We start from the raw sequence: 19,138 nt of genomic DNA, 5'->3' as shown, positions 1-19,138 counted from the left end.
GGTACCCCAGATGTCCCTAGCCAACCTGGTAAGTGAACTCACCACAGAACTAAAGAACTCCTCTGCATGTAGTAATGCTTTGGCCACCACCGCCCATGGGGGCGAACTGCAACCCTCAAAGACTCGTGCATTCCTATTCTTGGTGTTTCTTCTTGAGGTATGATTTCTTGGCCCTCTTTTTTTTTCTCTTGATCATTCTTAGTGTTTTTTCTTGAGGTATGATTCTTTGGCCCTCTTCTTTTTTTTTTCTCTCGATCGTTCTTGGTGCTTCTTCTTGAGATCTCTAGCAAGAATATTTTCTTTTTGGCTATGATCGTTGTTTTATGTTTCTCGAGATCATGCTTAGAGATCTCTCCGAAGAAATTTTAAGTTTTCAACTAATAAATTCAATAGGTGTTCCTAGAGTTTTAATGGAGGAAATAAGGTTTCGATGCTTGGCATGTTATGAATTCTACTTCTAATTCTTCCAAGACTGGCAATAGTGGATTCGTAGGTGACCCATGATCTCTTTTGAAAGCTCTAAGTATTTTTTGAGATAATTTTTTGGCATTAAATATTTTTATCTTAGTTTATTCCCAATTGGGATTTTTGAGAGTTTTTTTGAACCGTAATTAGGATATTTTCTTAATTAACAATGTTCGATTCATGTGAGGCGCGTAATGAATCTATACACAGTAACATCTTTGTATCCGACTCACATGGTATCCTCTCCTAGGCCTATAAACGCCGCTCCCGTGCCACCCCCCCGGTCCCACCAGCTTCCCTCTGATTTCGAGCGACTCATCTCCTTTCCCTCCCGCTTTCGAGGGTGGAAGCGGGGTGGGTTTCTTTCTTTTTCCCCTGCAGAACCATCCGCCGAAGCTCCAAGCTCTTCTTTATTCACTATCAACGTCCCCATCGGATCGGTCTTCTCCATCCGCCCATCTCTGGAGAAGAAGATACGCATACGAAGCTCCTCTTCTTTACTCTGGGTCAAAGGTGCGAGTTCTTGGCCTTCTCCTTTTTTTTTCTGATCGTTCTTGGTGCTTCTTCTCGAGGTATGAGTTTTTGGCCTTCTCTCTTCTTTTTTTCGATCGTTCTTGGTGATTCTTCTTGAGGTATGAATTCTTGGTGCTGCTATGAGTTCTTGGCGCTGCTATGAGTTCTTGGCCCTCTCTCTCTCTTTTTCGGTCGTTCTTGGTACTTCTTCTTGAGATCTCTCGCAAGAAATTTTTTCTTCAGCTTCGCTCGTTGTTTATGTTTCTCGAGATCGTGCTTAGAGATCTCTTTTAAGAAATTTTAGGTTTTCGACTTAGGATTTCAATGGGTGTTCATCCACGTTTTTTATTTCTTTTATTTCTCTGGACTAGAGTTTTAATGGAGAAAATAAGGTTTCGATGCTGGATATACTGTGAATTGTACTTCTGATTTTCCAAGTCTGATCATCAAATTAGGAGTCTCCATGACGTGGAATGGTATCGAAGCTGTGGTGATAGTGGATTCGTAGGTGATCCATGATCTCTTTTGAGAGCTCTAAGTGTTTTTTAAGAGAATATTTGGCATTAAATATCGTTATCTTAGTTTATTTGATGGGGACATCAGCTAGGCTACCATTTTATTTGCATGTTTATTTTATTATTTTATTTCTGGGTTTATTTGCATTTTAGGGCTTATTTGTGGTTTATTTTATTTCTGGGCTTATTTGCATTTTAGGGCTTATTTGTGGGCTTATTAGGATTTATTTCTGTGTAAGGGGGTTTATGCAAATTGCGTATTTGGGCCCTATATATAGGGAACTATTTTCATGATGAGGTTTTCAATGAAGAATTAAGAATTTCTTTCCCCACATTTTCCTCTTCTCTCTTCTTCCTTCTCGTTTTTCTTCCTCTCCTCTTCTCCCTCTCCTCTCTGCCGTTTTCCCTCCCTTCTTCTCTTCCTACTCTTCCTCCCCTTCCTCTGTTTTCACCTTCTACCATTACAACAGTCAACATTGAAGTAGCAGTGTGATAGTCACCACTTCCGGGATTAGTCCTACACCAACTTGGTATCAGAGCGTTGGCGGGCTTTGCCTCTGTTGCCAAAGCCCCGATCCGAGTTATGATGGGTTTGTCCCTGTTCTTCCACGCAGGAGCCTCCAAACAGAGTCCTTCCGAGTGATCTGTTTTCTCTTCCTTCCCGAAAAAAAAAGAAGAACGAAGAGATCTCTGCGGCTGGTCTTCCCCGTCCACCTGTCATCACGCCCGACACCACCATCAACCGCGGTACCCTGGCTGTGTTCCACCTCCCTTGCTTCAACGCCGGCGGCCGCTTCGCCTTCCACAGAAAACCCCGCCGGTGTATGGCGGAGCAGCGCCGGATCCCCGGATTCCGGTTGGCGCACGAGCTCTACGGGGTACCCCGACCATGACACCGAAGCGTGTCGACGGGCCACGAGCGGTTCCCGTTGCCGGAAAGAAGAAAAGCGTTGCCGCCCTACTTTCGGCCCTATCCCTCGGATCTGTCGAAGCGACCGCCGACCACCACGCACAGAGGCTGTCCGCCTGCCGCCACGTCCAGCCGCCGCCTGTCGCCACCGACCACGGAGTCGCGGCCGCGAATTCCGTCGCCGTTTCGCTCGGCCGTTCTGCCGCTGCCGCCGAATCGATCGGATCACCCTCCCGAATCGGTCGGAAGGTTGAAGAAGAAATTAGGTAACGGGTAAGTCCTAAACCCGTTACCTACAACCCGGTAACCCGGGTCCAACAAGTTATAAAAAATTTTTTTTTGCACGTGATCTGCACGTGCTGGGCTTCACAGTTATCGGAGCGGGTTTCAACCGAAACCCGAACCCGATAACCTGAACTCGTAAAAAAAAAAAATCCGTCGGATCACGTGACCTGCATGTGTTTCCAAAAAAAAAAAGCTTACCTCTGTTTCTGCCGAAGGGAAACCTAAGGGTGTCCGCCGCTGATGCCGCCGCCGCCGCCTCCGCCGTGCCGCTTTCTGCCGCTTTTGCCTTCTCCTCCATCGTCCGAGCCCGCGCCGCTCCGCCACGCCGTCCCCCATTGTCGCCGAGCTGCACCTCCTGCGCCGACTGCATCCGCACGCCGTTGCCGAACCGCGACGCCACCAATCGAGGCGCCTCCTTCCCGCGGCCAACCACAGCGCCGTCCGAACCAGCCGCGAAGACGCTGGGCAGCCGGCAGACCACCTGAGCGCCGCCCGCTTCCTCTGAGCGTCGTCTTCTCCCTTCCCACCGAGCCGCGCCGCCACTCCAACGCCGTCACACGCCACCGCAGCTCCGCCCTCCTCCGTTTGCCGCTGCACCAGACCGCCACCACCCGCTTCCTCTGATCCGCCACCGGCCGTTCCCATCCCGAACCGCTGTCGCCTTCCGCTGCCCTTTTTTCCCCTCAAACTCCTTCCTATCGGGCCGATCCCACGCGCCTCCCATCATCTTCTAAAGCCAACACGGGCCGATCCCAGGCCCACACAGCAGGAGCCTACCCCGACTCTCTCTCTAAAGCCCAAGTCAGCAGGCCGCACCAGAGCCCCTTTCAACGGGCTTTTTCTTTTCCGGAGGCCACACCACCCCTCCCTCCTCCCTTTTCAAGCCCATCGGCTTGGACCCATCGCTCATGATCGTCGCCCCAGCCCTCGAGCGCACCATTCTGGTCGTCTGCTTCCCGACAGGTGACAGGTTTCTACTTTTCTTGGGCTTGTTTATCTAACTGTGTTCTAGTTCTCTTGCATGACAGCCATATTTGAAAACTTACTTTTCTGTCATATTTTGCAAACCTAGAACATAGATTACCACACCCGTCCTATTCACCCTCTAAATTTAGATATTAAATTAGCATACCCTAGCGACAGGATAGTTTTCAACATCCAAAGATCAGATTAACTTCAGACTTTGGACGACCGTAATACATGTTTGCAACCTAATTTTTTATAGTGACTAATTTTCTACCTTAATTCTGAAATAACCAAAGTACAAATTAGTAATATTTAATATTAAGTTATTTTGAGAAAATTTGCTGATTTTCGAATTCATAGTAGATTGCATTAGGAGGTTGTCCTGGATTGCATTTGGCAAGTTAGGGTTCATTAGTAGCATTGCATATCATATCACCAACTAGAGTAGGCCCTGCATGCCAACCCGTAGTGGTAGAGAGTACCTTCTCACTGACTCTCAGACCCCTTTACCCACCATGGATCCCAGAGTTCTACAAGATATTTTGGAACAATTAGCTGCATTACGAGCTGATCAAGATGAATTCAAACGAGAGATCCGTACTCTAGTACAACACCCTAGGACTCCTGAATCGTCAACCCCAATCGCAGCTTATCCCGAGCTTGGTTTGACCACACCACCTGTAGCTTTTCCTCATCCCCCTAGGAACCAACTTCCTCCTGATCACCAGCGCGATCTTGACGAGCAACTACTTCGTACCGTAAGAGTAGATGCTCCCACATTTGCTGGTCAATTAGAGCCGAGTGTGTACCTTGATTGGAGAGCAGCCATGGATAACTATTTTGAGTGGTACGAAATAACTGATGAAGAAAAGTACGGTTCGCTAATAATGTTGAACATATGCGTGAGATCCAAAGGCTTCCTCGTATCACCACTTGGGAGGATATGAAAGAAAAACTGAATGAGAAGTATCTGCCATTCTCTTACCGACAACGCCTTATGGATAGGTGGCAGAAACTAACTCAAGGGACTTCAACCGTTACCGATTACATTGCACGATTTGAGGAGTTTCATATGAGGTGCGGTGTAATTGAAGAAGAAATTATTACCTTTTCTAGGTTTTCGGGCAGGACTCCGCGAGGAAATCTAGAAAGAATTAGTCCTCCGAGAGATTACCACCCTTGGCCAAGCATATCAGTTGGCTCAAGATGTGGATAGCTTCTTATGAATCCCTGTAGTGAGGCGTACCGACTCTCGGTCCATACCCCCAGGAGCCCGACCTAATCAAAGCTATTTCCCGCAATCCAGACCATTTTCCAACCATCCTAATCAGCCCGACTCTAGCCAAGCACCGACTAGGCTGTTCCCGATGCCTGCTCAAAGTCCGTCAACTGATAAAGAAAAAGGCATATTAGGTTCCAACCCGTCATCAAGAAGTCAAACCCAGAGTTTCAGGTGCCAAAAGTTTGGCTATATCGTGTCCCAATGTAATGCCAAGACCTATCTAATGACTGAACTGGAAGCAGAAACCCAGGAGACTGAATGTGTCGAAGAAGTCTATGAACCAAACATCGAGGATTTCGTAGAAGACTTTGGCGACGAACAGACCGGGTTAGAGTTTGTTCAGATTGAATCCCAAAATGAGCCCACTGATTGGAATGACCAAAACCCTAGGCTCCATGTGGTTAGGTGTACTCTAGCCCAAACTAAGACCGAACAAGATTGGCGTAGAACCTCCCTATTTTACACGTTTATTAAGATCAATTGTAAAACATGCAAAATCCTATTTGATAGCGGGAGTTGCATCAACGCCATTGCGTCTGGAGTTGTTTTCCGCCTCGATCTGAAATCTACCCCTCATCCCAACCCATATAAGGTAGCCTGGGTAGATAAGACGTCCATCTCGGTGTCGGAAAGATGCCTTATCCCGATTCAATTTCTATCTTATAAAGACGAGATCTGGTGCGACTGCCTTCCGATGGACGTAGGTCAAGTCATTCTAGGAAGACCTTGGTTATATGATAGGGACGTCATGGTCGGTCGAATTCGTGTAGCTTTATGTTCCAGGGTCGGAAAATTATACTGAATTCATTGCTTCCTAGAGATCCCGCCCCTGAAAAGAAGGGTGCTACACCACGGAAAGATGAGTCACTTCACATCATTACTTCGAAAGAGGTAATGAAAGATATCGAAAGCCAATCATCTGTGTTCGCCCTTGTGGCTAGAGTTATCAATGTGGAGTCAAATCCCGAGCATCCGGCCGCAGTAGTTCCCCTGTTGGAGGAGTTTCACTCTGTTTTTCCTAAGGATCTTTCAGATACACTCCCTCCGATGCGTGATATCCAGCACGTAATTGATCTCATTCTTGGAGCATCTTTGCCAAATCTTTCCCATCATAGGCTAAACCCAAACGAGCACACTGAACTGAAACGTCAAGTTGACGAACTTCTCACTCGAGGATATATTCGTGAGAGTTTGAGTCCCTGTGCTGTACCTGCACTCCTCACTCCCAAGAAAGATGGCTCTTAGAGGATGTGCGTCGATAGCCGTGCTATCAATAAAATCACGGTTAAGTATCGTTTTCCAATTTCCAGGCTGGACGACCTTTTGGACTATATGTCTGGTGCTACAGTTTTTTCCAAGATCGACCTAAAGAGTGGGTACCACCAGATTCGGATTCGTCCTGGGGATGAATGAAAAACTGCCTTTAAAACTAAAGATGGACTCTACGAATGGCTAGTAATGCTTTTCGGATTAACAAATGCTCCTAGTACTTTTATGAGGGTGATGACACAGATCTTTCGACCTTTCTTGAATAAATTTGTCGTTATATATTTTGATGACATCCTCATCTATAGTCAAACTCAAGAGCTCTATCTCTCACCAATATTACCTTGTTCGGTGGAAAGGTCGACCCGAATCAGATGTGACGTGGATTTCGAGAGTCGAGTTGCAGCGCCTTGACCCTGATCTTCTGGAGCAGTACGACAGCCGACCAGATCTGCACTCGACGGGGTCGAGTTTTTCCCACCCGGAAGGAGTTGATGGGGACATCAGCTAGGCCACCATTTTATTTGCATGTTTATTTTATTATTTTATTTCTGGGTTTATTTGCATTTTAGGGCTTATTTGTGGTTTATTATATTTCTGGGCTTATTTGCATTTTAGGGCTTATTTGTGGTTTATTTGTGTTATTTGTGGGCTTATTAGGATTTATTTCTGTGTAAGGGGGTTTATGCAAATTGTGTATTTGGGCCTTATATATAGGAAACTATTTTCATGATGAGGTTTTCAATGAAGAATTAAGAATTTCTTTCCCCACGTTTCCCTCTTCTCTCTTCTTCCTTCTTGTTTTTCTTCCTCTCCTCTTCTCCCTCTCCTCTCCGCCGTTTTTCCTCCCTTCTTCTCTTCCTACTCTTCTTCCCCTTCCTCTGTTTTCACCTTCTACCATTACAACAGTCAACATTGAAGTAGCAGCGTGACAGTCACCACTTCCGGGATTAGTCCTACACCATTATTCCAAATGGGGTTTCTTGAACCGTAATTAGTGTTTTTTTTTGTAATTTGCTTTTGCATGATCCGTAATCAGGGTTTTTAGTTTATTCCAAATTGGGTTTCTTGAGGGTTTTCTTGAACCATAATTCGTATTTTTTTTAAAATTTGCTTTTGCATGATCCGTTATCAGGATTTTTAGTTTATTCCAAACTGGGTTTCTTGAGGGTTTTCTTGAACCGTAATTAGTGTTTTTTTTAAATTTGCTTTTGCATGATCCGTAATCAGGGTTTTCTACAGACAACAGATGACCTGATTTAACTTTCAAGATTTAGTTTCAGAAGAAATATTTTGTTTTAGATTTTTTTTTAAAATAACTTGCCTGAGGTGTACTCTGGTTTGAAGTTTTGCTGCATTGCTTTGATAGTTGATCTAGTGTCATCACTAATATTAGTATTTCTTGCTGCAGATTTTGTTTTCTATACATTCCAATGCAAACATCAGTTCGTATATAGTATTGGTGATCGTATATAGATTGTTGAATCCTTTTGCAATTCCACTTTTTCTTATTTTTGTCAAGCCATTTTCTCTGTAATTACCTTCTTTGTGGTATCTGTTACTAGTGATTTCAATTTATGTCCTCCCAAGAGCTGAAGAAAGATTTAGCTAATGGTTTTTTTGGGTGAAACTCTCCTTGAACTGAGAGGTGATTGTATTTGATTATACATAGGAAAACTTACAACAGTAGAATGGGAAGAAAAGTAATTGCAAAGATTTTAACAACTCAATTAGAATATTGGAAAGATTTCTTCTTTGTTTCCAACAATTCTGCATCTTCCTTATTAGTTTCCAACGGCTCTATATCTTCCTTATTGATTTTCAAATCTCTACATCTTCAATAGCATTTTGGAGGGAATTGCATGATTGATGATTTGTTTTCAACAACTCTGCATCTTCCTTATTAGTTTCCAACGGTTCTATATCTTCCTTATTGGTATTCAATAATTCTTCATATGACAAATTGGTGATTTCTTAACATCCCCCCTCAAATGAAGCTGCGAGATGAGGCTTAATTTGCGGCGATTGAACTCATATGCTGGTCGATCCAATGGTTTGGTAAAAATATCAGCTGTTTGGAGTTTGGATGGAACATGCTTCGTGCGGAGTAGACCTTGTTGGACTTTTTCTCGAACGAAATGAAAATCAATTTCGATATGCTAGCTACGGGCATGAAAAACAGGATTGGCTGCCATGCAAATAGCACTTTGATTGTCAGTTAGGAGGAGAGGAGGGCGTTGTAGAGGAATGCCAATATCATGTAGAATGTAGGATAACCAAAGTAATTCAGCGGCAGCATTGGACAATGATTTGTATTCTGCTACGGAGCTGGAACGGGAGACAGAAGACTGTTTTTTGGCTGACCAAGAGATGTTATTGCTACCAAGGAAGGTGCAATATCCTGAGGTAGATCGTCGAGTCTCCTTACAACCGGCCCAATCGGAGTCAGAAAAACCATAAAGGTTAAGAGCCGAGTGGCGGCAAAGGTGAAGTCCAAGAGTGATGGTGCCATGCACATACCTGAGGATCCTTTTGACAAGTTGATAATGTCCTTGCGTTGGAGAATGCATAAACTGCGAGACAAAATTCACACTAAAAGAGAGGTCAGGTCTGGTAAATGTAAGATATTGTAAAGCGCCAACTATACTCCGATAGTGAGTAGGATCAGAAAATGGCGTGGTGTCCGTGGAGGCCTTGTCCTTGGAAGACGTGGGGGTGTTCACAGGCTTACACCCCTCCATTTGAGCTCGTTGAAGAATGTCTAAAGCATACTTGGACTGTGACAAGAGCAAACCATTAGGAGTATGTGTGATTTGAACACCAGGGAAGTAATGAAGAAATCCAAGATCCTTCATATCGAATTCTTTATGAAGATCAAAAATGAAATTTTGTAAAAGGGTAGGATTGGACCCTGTCAAAAGAATATCATCAACATAGAGAAGGAGTATTAAAGTGTCACTCTGTTTTTTTGTAAATAAAGAGTGAAGGGTCAGCAATGCTACAGAAGAAGCCAAATTTATCAAGAAAGAGCTAAAACAAGCAAACCATGCACATGGTGCTTGTTTGAGACCATATAATGCTTTGTGTAATTTGCAAACATGATGTGGAAAGTGAGAATCAATGAAACCGGGACGTTGTTCCATAAAAATAGTTTCTTGGAGAGAACCATGTAAGAAAGCATTTTTAACATCAAGTTGTCGAATGTCCCAATTTTTTGAAAGAGCAATAGAGAGCACAAGTCTTATGGTACCTTGTTTGATTACCGGAGAGAAAGTCTCATGGTAATCGATGCCATCAACTTGATGATACCCTTTTGCAACTAAACGAGCCTTTAGGCGTTCTAAGGTACCATCAGAATTGAGTTTAGGTCTGTAAACCCATTTATTGCCAATGACATGCATGTGAGGCTCTCTAGGGACTAAACTTCAGGTTTCATTTTTACTTAGAGCATGTAAAAGGCAGGCTCTGATACCATGAAGAAAGATTTAGCTAATGGTTTTTTTGGGTGAAACTCTCCTTGAATTGAGAGGTGATTGTATTTGATTATAAATAGGAAAACTTACAACAATAGAATAGGAAGAAAAGTAATTGCAAAGATTTTAACAACTCAATAGAATGTTGGAAAGATTTCTTCTTTGTTTCCAACAACTCTGCATCTTCCTTATTAGTTTCCAACGGCTCTATATCTTCCTTATTGATTTTCAAATCTCTACATCTTCAATAGCATTTTGGAGGGAATTACATGATTGATGATTTGTTTCCAACAACTCTGCATCTTCTTTATTAGTTTCCAACGGCTCTATATCTTCCTTATTGGTATTCAATAATTCTGCATATGACAAATTGGTGATTTCCTAACAAGAGCTAGGTCTACATGAATAAACCTAGCTTCTCTATTCTATGTGTGCTAATGTGAAATATCTTGTTGTCTATACTATTAGTGATCATCTGCTCTTTTTTGCAATGGCATTATTGATCATTACTATGGTTTGGCATGCTCTAACTTTAGTCTTTTGCATTTTATAATCATCAACAAAATTCAGCCTCCACGGAATTATGTATTCTAAACATAGAAGCTACAGCGGTTATATATTCTCAAAAAAAATGATAAGTTATGGAGGTCTCGAATCAAAGCCTAGTCAACCTCATTGTTGTCTTATGTTGTCTCAGCCAACAAGTCTTCTCTCCTGTCAAACATTTATAGATATTTTTTTACTTCATAAGAAGCAAGCAATCATGTCCATTAGCATTATGTTAGAGAATTAAATGAACATCCATTGTCACAGGATCATGAGCTGAGGCACGACCTTTGCCTCTTCTATCGCACAAATCATTAGTTAGATTTTGCCCTTAATATTATTTTCTTCTTATGATTGCGTTTTTTCTATATAGTTTCTCTTTTAGATCTTTCGATCTCCAAGGCAGCCACAGATCAAAGAGAGATTGAGGGGTGAGAGAGGTGGGGACATGGAGAACAAAAACCAGGGTTCTTCTGGATTCTCTGATCCATATGTTGTTTTTACCTGCAACAGTAGAACAAAGACCAGCTCAATCAAGTTGCAAACAACAAATCCTGAGTGGAATGGTAACTGAGTAAAGTATCTCTTCTTCCATTTTGTTCTATTTTCTTGCTTTTGTTCCTAATTATGAACAAGTACTTATTTTCTGATTTCACTATGAGAGTTTTGTCCGATTGAATTTGGCCAGTTTATAGTGCATTCCTTATACTTCACTTTTTTTTAACTTGCAGAAATATTTGAATTTGATGCCATGGGTGATCCTCCATCCAGAATGGATGTCTCTGTTTATGATTTTGACGGACCTTTTAATGAAGCCATATTGCTTGGTCATGCTGAAGCCAACTTTGTGAAGTCTAATTTATTAGAACTATCTGACGTATGGATTCCGCTTAAAGGAAAACTTTCTCAGGCATGCCAGTCTAAACTGCACTTGAGGATTTTCTTGAGCAATACACAGGGAACTGTGGTTGTTACAGAGTATCTAATAAAGATGGAGAAGGAGATTGGTAAGAAGGTGGGAATTATATTTGGAATTCACTATGTTTGCTGTTTTCAGCTCTAGTATATTTTATAGCTCTCTTGCCCAAGTTTATGAGATACTTAAATGTGCAGATAAATTTGCGGTCGCCTCAGACAAATTCAACATTCCAGAAGCTCTTTGGTCTCCCACCTGAAGAATTTCTCATCAATGATTTTACCTGTCACTTGAAGCGCAAAATGCCTTTGCAGGTACTATTGTTCAATTTATGTGGTAATTTACCTGGCAATCAGTTAGCTTTCATATTTTCCTACTGAATATTTATTAGTAAATTGCATTTACCTTAGTTCAGCTGGATATGATAAGGCATCTTGGAGAGTACATACTTGCAGCCTGCATGTTGGTTCAATCAACCATAAAGGGGACCTGAATTATGGCTGTTGACATCATGCCATGATATCTTCCACAATTCCATGTCTCCATGAATATACTCTCGTCTCTAGTTAAATCACCTCATTTGATTCCATTTCCATGTTCTGGAGAGAGAAACAAGGAAATGCATCAACCACAAGTGGGAGCACGCATGTTAACCACAGGAATAAAAGAATATCATTGCAGAAAACCTAATCCATCATATACTCCTTAAACCAGTCACATGCAGTTCAATAATATCCTGGTCTGATGGTTGTCTCAGTATTTGCTTTTGGATGGTCTGCAGAATCAATGCAGTGGTTGAGGCAAATGCTTATTAATTAGTGGTTGACTTTTGCAAGGTGGATCATGCTCAATGGCGTAGGTCATGAGTTAGTTGTTAAATACTGTGATATTGTGACTTGTAGTGATGTCTTTAAAGTAAGAGGAATGCTTTGGTGCCTCCACTCATCTTCCCCACTTTGTTTCCTGTCCCACATCGCGGGAGGTGTTTGTCCAATTCTCGGAGTTGGTGGCTCGTTTGGGGGAAGATTCCTATTTTGCCTCTGCCATGCCAGTGTCATGGAGATGGAAAACTCAGTGGGGTGCCATGGAATTTTTCCTGAAATATTTGTTGACTTAAATTTATATGGTTTATTGAACTTTATTTTCAATTTCCTATGGACGGACTTGGAATTTTATATGATCAAGTCTTTTTCTTGTCACATTTGAAGGATCAACTTTCTTGTTCAACTGAGAACATCAGCTTTTTGCAGGGTCGCCTCTTTCTTTCCCCTAGAATAATTGGGTTTTATGCAAATATATTTGGTAACAAAGCCAAGTTTTTCTTTCTCTGGGAAGACATCGATGACATTCAAGTCATTCCACCATCCCTGGCATCTGTTGGTAGTCCCTCTCTGATGGTCATTCTGTGCGAGGGCAGAGATATGGATGCAAAGCATGGAGCAAAGGCACAAGACCAAATTGGAAGATTAAAGTTTCATTCCAGTCATTTGTTTCATTCAAAGCAGCCCACAGGTCTTTATTCATTCTCGTAAAGCTTCATTTACTTGCTCAAAGTTCAAATGGGATGATTTCTTTTCATCTTTCATGAGCATGGGCCAACCCTCTCAAGCAAACCATGTATGGTAATATTGAAGTTTCACTCTCTTCCACTTTATTTCCTGGTGTCTGCAGCGGTTTGAAAACTCTCAAAGCCTTGGGTTTCCCAAGTTGCACATCTAGATTATGTTAGTATTTGCCTAAAAGAGAATGATGAGAACATACTTTTATGTCCCACAGGGAAATCATGGCGCTGTGGAAGACAAGATCCTTGAGTCCTGAACAAAAGGTGCGGATAGTTGAAGAAGAATCTGAAGTAAAACCTCTCCATTCTGAAGATAGTGGATCTTTCTTGGGCATGGAGGATGTCAAAATGTTAGAGGTTTTTCCTCTACAGTTCCTCTTGCTGTGAGTCTCTTACCCTAATACTTCACACAAATATTTTCAAGTTGAAACATTTTGGGGGCGTCATCAATGTCAAACTTTGAGTTACCTTTTGTTATTTTTAATGCATTGCCAGGCCAGTTCATTGATGAAAATATTTGGAGGAGGGTAAAGTGATGCAGAGAGTTGGCTGTGTTGATTACTTAATGACACCAAAGCAGCTTGCAGCAAAAATCACAATTACCTGATAGAAATGGATGGGTTATCCAAGAGGTCATGACCCTCCAAGGGGTCCTACTTGGTGACTATTTTAATGTATATAAATCTTTCTTCAAGTAATTCTGCAAGTTAATGTTCTTATGATATAGTTCTTGGGATATTCTCTATCATATTATATTTAAAGAAGACAAAGAGTACCCTGAGCAAACACGGAAGACTTCATTTTTGATAACTCACCACATCATGAACCATTTGCAGTGATGAGTATTTGACAATCTACCCTGTTTCAGGAAATTTATTTATAATAGTTATTTCCATGAATATACGTATATAGGAACCACGTTTTCGGGTCCAAAACCCAGAATGGTGTTTTATGGAAAAAATAAAAAAGAAAGAGAGATCCCTAGGGAAAAAGCATAGCTTCCTTGGCTACATGTCCTAAACATTTCTTGGATTTTCTTTGCCCCATACCTGATCCAGATACATGTATTTTTCTGAATGCAACGAGAAAAAGAATATACAGACAGGCCTGTATATTCCTAGGAAATTGTCATTTTCCTAGTGTAGCAGCATTTTCTTTTCTTTCTTTCTTTTTTTTTTCTTTTTCCCCTTATTTACATAGTAGGTGCTTATCAAATGATCTATGGTATAGTTAATTGGGGGAAAATTCTACATTTTAACAAATGATTTCTCTGAAATCTTATGTTAAATGTGTGATATTCTTGTCTTCCTTGCAGCTTCAGTTGAAGTATCATGTGGAAAATCTTCCATTTAAATCCAAGGAATGCAATGTTCCAGTATCCGTGGGATTGCTTGGCTAAAAAGCACCAAGTATCAAAAGAGAATCATAAAGAACATAATTTCCAGTTCTTCCATTCGCCACAAGGAGATGTTCTCTCAAGTTGAAGAGGAGCTCTTGCATGGAAACCATAAAGATTCTAACTTTGAACTGAACCCTTCCACTCAAGGGTGAAACGCAAGCATGGAGATTTATTGCCATTTTTGTTCGGTACAAGAAATTCGGAGGGTATGTGCATCTCGAGGGCATTGGTTTTGAGCTCCAGGTTTTCAGGCTTTGTCTGAGAAACAAAATGAAGGCTTTTGAGAGTTCTAAGCCAAGCAGAGATTGTCAATGAAGATAATGCAGATTACATCTTACCTCCAGCATGCACTGAGGTAATTGATATTAATTGATGAGCACAGATTCTCCAAGCTGGAAATATCGCCTGTCTCCATCCCAGTGCAAGAATCAGCTGTAGATCCTATTCATTCTCTATGGATTGCATTCTCTGCTCTCATGTTCTTTTTTGTTACAATCGCCTATATTGTAATCTGGAAGTGGACTTGTACCGGAGAATTGAAGATATCCACATTAAGAGTATGCAATGGGGGACTGCAAACCACTTTCCATATCCTGTTGATACATCATGGCGTAGATTTGTGTTCAGATCCCTGATGCATGTGAGCTCAGTGTATGAGTGATTACGATTAGTTGCAGCACATGCCCAATGTTGTAACAAAATAATCCCTCTGTAAACTAACTTCTGCCTGATGAAAATAAAGAGAAAGCAGGGTTCTGTTTGCCTTGACTGATTTGTAGCTGAACTCTGCTCACATGATGAAAATGAATAGAGGAATGTAGAATTATGGATTATGGTGTATTGTTTTTCCCCGTAAAGGTGTACAGCCTTAATAGCTGTCTTGGATCATATCCTAATGGTGCTGCATTTGTCCGTGTGGTCAAAAGGAGTGCTTTAATAGCTGTCTTGGATCATGAACTCTATTCTCCATTTAATTGCTCTTCTGAGTGAGATAGGTTATAGCAAAAAAAAAAAAGAAGCACACAAATCATTTAAGCCTTCAAATTCTTCCTTTTGTTTGGGAACAATTATAAACTATTAGACTCAATGTGTTACAGCATTCTTTTTCATCTATATCACAGGGATTAGGATAATTATATGATGTTATAATTGCAATAAACATTCTTTTAGTTAGCTTGAATATGTATATGTATACATTTATATATTATTTTTATATGAAAGATATACTCCAATTGAGTTTTTAACTTGGGAGGAAAATTTAACCAATATCAAGGATTACTTTCACTTTTTTAATTATTCATGGTGTTATAATTTAATAGGTTATAATCAGAATCTTCCTATGTTATTCTTCTCCAATAGGATCCCTTATCCAATTCAGCATATGCCATCAAAATCATGCAAATTTTTTCAACATTTTTATGTTCTTTATGCAAATCCGGTCTCACATCATCTTGCAAGCATCACCATCATAACAATTGGTAGTCTATAATGCCAACATCTAGTAGCTCAACTGGTTGGCACTCATCTCTCCAAGTGATGCCTCAAGTTCACATTTGAGCAGTGGCAAAAATATTATATTCTTCAAAAAAATCTAATAAATATTATACTCTTCAAAATATCTTAAATTCCTCTCAAATATTGTTGGCCATGCACTAAGTTCACTAGAGCCCTTGACCTATTTAAAGTCTAAGCCATGGTCATGGAATTGCAATTAGGATCTTGACTGCATAGACGAGAATCAACTATGGGTGCTGAAGTGGTGATACTACACAGTTTATTTTCATATTCTTAACCAAAAAATTGAAGAAAAAAAAGCAACATTAGATAGTAAAATGTGATAAAATGGAGATGGTTTATGTAGGGTCTCTTACCATGCGACAAAAGGGGCCGATGAAACTAACAAATTTATTGCCAAATGTAGCGGGTCGATTGATTGTAGAGTTGCCAAGACAGCTCGATGGTGTGCGCATATGGAATATTTACATCTCATTAAAGGTCGCAAGTAAAAAATATTTCTATTAACTAATTTGATAATTCTTCAAAAAAAAAAATTCTTTTCATAGAGGAGGGCATAATTAATCTGTTCCATAACATATGAATCCTCTGCCAAACATCCCTACTCTTGACAAAGGTGGAATTTGTATCTGTCTCCAATATAATTATTTTACCTCCAATTGCAGTAAAGTATTGATGAAGAGTCCCACAGTGGAATGAGTCCATATTGTAGGATCCGTTACTGAAAGAGGAGTCCTAAAATGGAGTCAGTTGCATAGGTCTCCTAACGTATTGCAAAGCTTAAGACCATCCCTCGGCTCCGAGTACTTTCCCCATTCTCTTCCCTATCCATTTGTCTTCTTCGGCGCTTCCATAAAAAACCCTAATCGGAAATCTCTCTTCCACCTCGCGAGGTAACCTTTCCTGGCCAAATCTCGGATTCTCTTACTCCACCAATCACCGCTTTGCTATCCTAATCCTCATCTCTTCGTTTAAAAATTTGGTTCCTATCCGATGATTCGATGTGCTTTTTTATATGAATGCGTGCTTCTGATTTGATTCGATTTCTGTTCTTCATCGTAATTTGTTCTTGTTTCTGTAATCCTTTCAAATCATACGATGTGTAATTAGGGATCCGATTTCCTAAAGCTCTAGGGTTTTTATTTGCTTAAAGGTGGCATTTTATTTCTTTCTATTGATTTGGGTGCTTTTTTTTTTTTATGTAAGTTCCAAATTTGGGTTTTCCTTCAGCTTCTCGTCTGCCGGAAATAATTTTCTTTTTGTGAGTTCACATGGGGTTTCATTGGTCTTTTGGGTGAATGGAACTGATTCTTTTCTTTCAGGCGGTGGAGCAGTTTTGAGAACCCTGGTATCAAATTAGGGTTTGGGAGCTTTTACCGGGTCTCTGTTTCAATGGGTAAGCTCCATACCTGTCGATTTGGCTGGATCTAACAGAGGTTTGATGTTCTCTAGATGGTCTGTACTTAAGCTTTTCTTTCTGAAGAAAAAAGACTGCATCTTGGGATGATTTTTTAGAAAGGAAGAAAGGAAAATGTATAGAGGGGGTCTCGATAGATTTAAGAAAGCCCAATCTTTGGAGCCATTCTCAGTTAGCCTCAATTCATCTTCCAAAACTACTTCAGCTCCTAAACCAGCCCACCCTCCAGTCCAGTCACTGCAGCCGCAAAATTCTCGCCTAACCCATACTCAGCATCAACAGCATGTCACCTCGAATCCTACAGGACCTGAAGCGGTGGTTCCAGCTTTGCAGACCACTCAGGTTGGTGGAGGGCAATCCACCTGGCAGCCTCCGGATTGGGCTACTGAACCCCGTCCGGGGGTTTACTATCTTGAGGTGTTGAAGGATGGAGAGGTCATCGATCAGATCAATCTAGATAAGCGGCGGCATATATTTGGGAGGCAGTCCCCGACATGTGATTTTGTGCTAGATCACCAGTCTGTGTCACGCCAACACGCAGCAGTGGTTCCCCACAAGAATGGAAGGTTAGATATCTGAATTGATTCTAATTTTCTCCGGTTCCAGTTTCTGTGTACAGCTTGTGAAGTATATAAATTGAAGGCTTTTTTCGTACAACCTTGCATATTCCTTCATTATTCTTTTTTAAATTATGATTGTTTGTGAAAACAGTTTATGAGGATTGCTTTTTTAAATTGGAAGAAATTTATTATGTTGATTTAGTGTTATTTTTTGGAGCTAGAATGTCTCCTCAGATGCCTGTACTTAATGTTTCTGCAGCATTTATGTGATTGATTTGGGGTCGGTTCATGGTACATTTGTTGCAAATGAGAGACTGACTAAAGATAATCCAGTTGAGCTTGAAGTTGGGCAATCGCTACGGTTTGCTGCTTCAACCAGAAGCTACATCTTAAGAAAGAATACAGCTGCTCTTTTTCCCACCCCAACACTTCCTGCAGAAATTAATCTACCTTCCCCTCCAGATCCTTCTGATGAAGATGCTGTGGTGGCATATAATACGATACTCAACCGCTATAGTGGTATTAGTCAATTGGATCTTTCATCCAAGTCTAAGCAATCTTCAGGCAATTTGTCAAGTGAAACTGATGATAACCATCTGTCAGGAAGGTCTGCCAAAAGAATCAGGAAAGCAAGAGTAGCATTTAAAGATCAGGTTGGGGGGAGTCTTGTTGAAATAGTTGGAATTTCGGATGGTGCAGATGTTGAGACTGAACCAGGTCCCATTGGTGTAAAAGAAGGAAGTCTTGTTGGGAAATATGAATCTCTTGTACAGATTACTGTCATCCCAAAAGGAAAGGAGCAGGTGTCTCCAAGGGAAGACAGTACTTCTCCCAAGGGTGTTACTGATAAGCTACAACAGGTCTTGAACAAAGTTAAAAGCACTCAAAAAAGTGGGATTTATGATGATCTATATGGGGATTCCTTTTTTGGAAAGGTGGGCTCATCCTGGGCATACAAGCCAGATGGGCAGGCAGGTAACACCAAAAGCGTTGAAGAAAATCCCCTTAGTTCTGCGACTGAGAAAATCAATGGTAGTTCAGAGGATGACAGCGATGATCTTTTTGGTGACTAATGATGGCATATAACAGCTTGTTGTTCTCTTATCTGTTCATTGAAGGAGTCTCTATTGAGGTATGCCTCAAATACACATTTTTGGAAGCCATGGTGGTATATGAATGTTATGTAACTGAGAAATTTTGCTGTAGTTCCTCATGATTGTTTTTTATGGCATGACATACACCAGAAAGGTACGCTTGGCTAGCCAAATATTATTCTACAGTGATATGTTTGGGCTGTTCTCTAGTGATGAACCTTTTACTTCTTTAAGTTACATTTTCTCTCATGAACTGGTTATGGCTTGTGCCTCTGATAATTAGCATTACCTGATAGGTAGTTTCAGATTTTGATATGCCTCTGAGCGTTATTATGCCCTCAGGTTTGGCATTTTAGAATAGCACTTGCATAAAGCAGTTAGTACAACACTGTTTGTGTTTTCCATATTGATTGAGCTGGAGAAGTTCGGAACAAGGCATGCTTAATCTTTTTTTG

At 41.0% G+C, this 19,138-nt stretch overlaps 1 protein-coding gene and 1 pseudogene across 2 annotated transcripts; both read left to right on the top strand.

Moving 5' to 3' along the window:
• The first annotated feature begins 757 nt into the window (after positions 1-757).
• Positions 758-14,235, top strand: LOC103712868 (C2 and GRAM domain-containing protein At1g03370-like; annotated as a pseudogene). The gene is made up of 8 exons (XR_016399408.1): positions 758-978; positions 10,595-10,787; positions 10,953-11,236; positions 11,335-11,451; positions 12,388-12,649; positions 12,914-13,081; positions 13,194-13,372; positions 14,014-14,235. The product of XR_016399408.1 is annotated as a C2 and GRAM domain-containing protein At1g03370-like (transcript).
• Positions 14,236-16,358: 2,123 nt separating this feature from the next.
• LOC103712843 (protein phosphatase 1 regulatory inhibitor subunit PPP1R8 homolog) lies at positions 16,359-18,932 on the top strand. The gene is made up of 3 exons (XM_008799516.6): positions 16,359-16,505; positions 16,935-17,595; positions 17,849-18,932. The coding sequence occupies exons 2-3, from the start codon at positions 17,144-17,146 to the stop codon at positions 18,660-18,662; spliced, it is 1,266 nt and encodes a 421-aa protein (XP_008797738.3). The 5' UTR covers positions 16,359-16,505; positions 16,935-17,143; the 3' UTR covers positions 18,663-18,932.
• The last annotated feature ends 206 nt before the right edge of the window (positions 18,933-19,138 follow it).

Source organism: Phoenix dactylifera, chromosome 2 (genome assembly GCF_051530095.1).
Source record: "Phoenix dactylifera cultivar Ajwa chromosome 2, Ajwa_hap1_PhDact_Kaust_v1.1, whole genome shotgun sequence".
Lineage (NCBI taxonomy): Eukaryota > Viridiplantae > Streptophyta > Magnoliopsida > Arecales > Arecaceae > Phoenix > Phoenix dactylifera.
Note: the sequence above shows the minus strand (reverse complement) of the source record. Positions and strands in the feature narration are given on the sequence as shown.

Excerpts from the sequence above, each read along its gene's own strand:
- LOC103712843 (XM_008799516.6), top strand. The coding sequence starts at position 17,144 with ATGTATAGAGGGGGTCTCGATAGATTTAAGAAAGCCCAATCTTTGGAG. Across the intron at positions 17,596-17,848 it reads GTTCCCCACAAGAATGGAAG|CATTTATGTGATTGATTTGG; the intron begins GTTAGATATCTG and ends ATGTTTCTGCAG.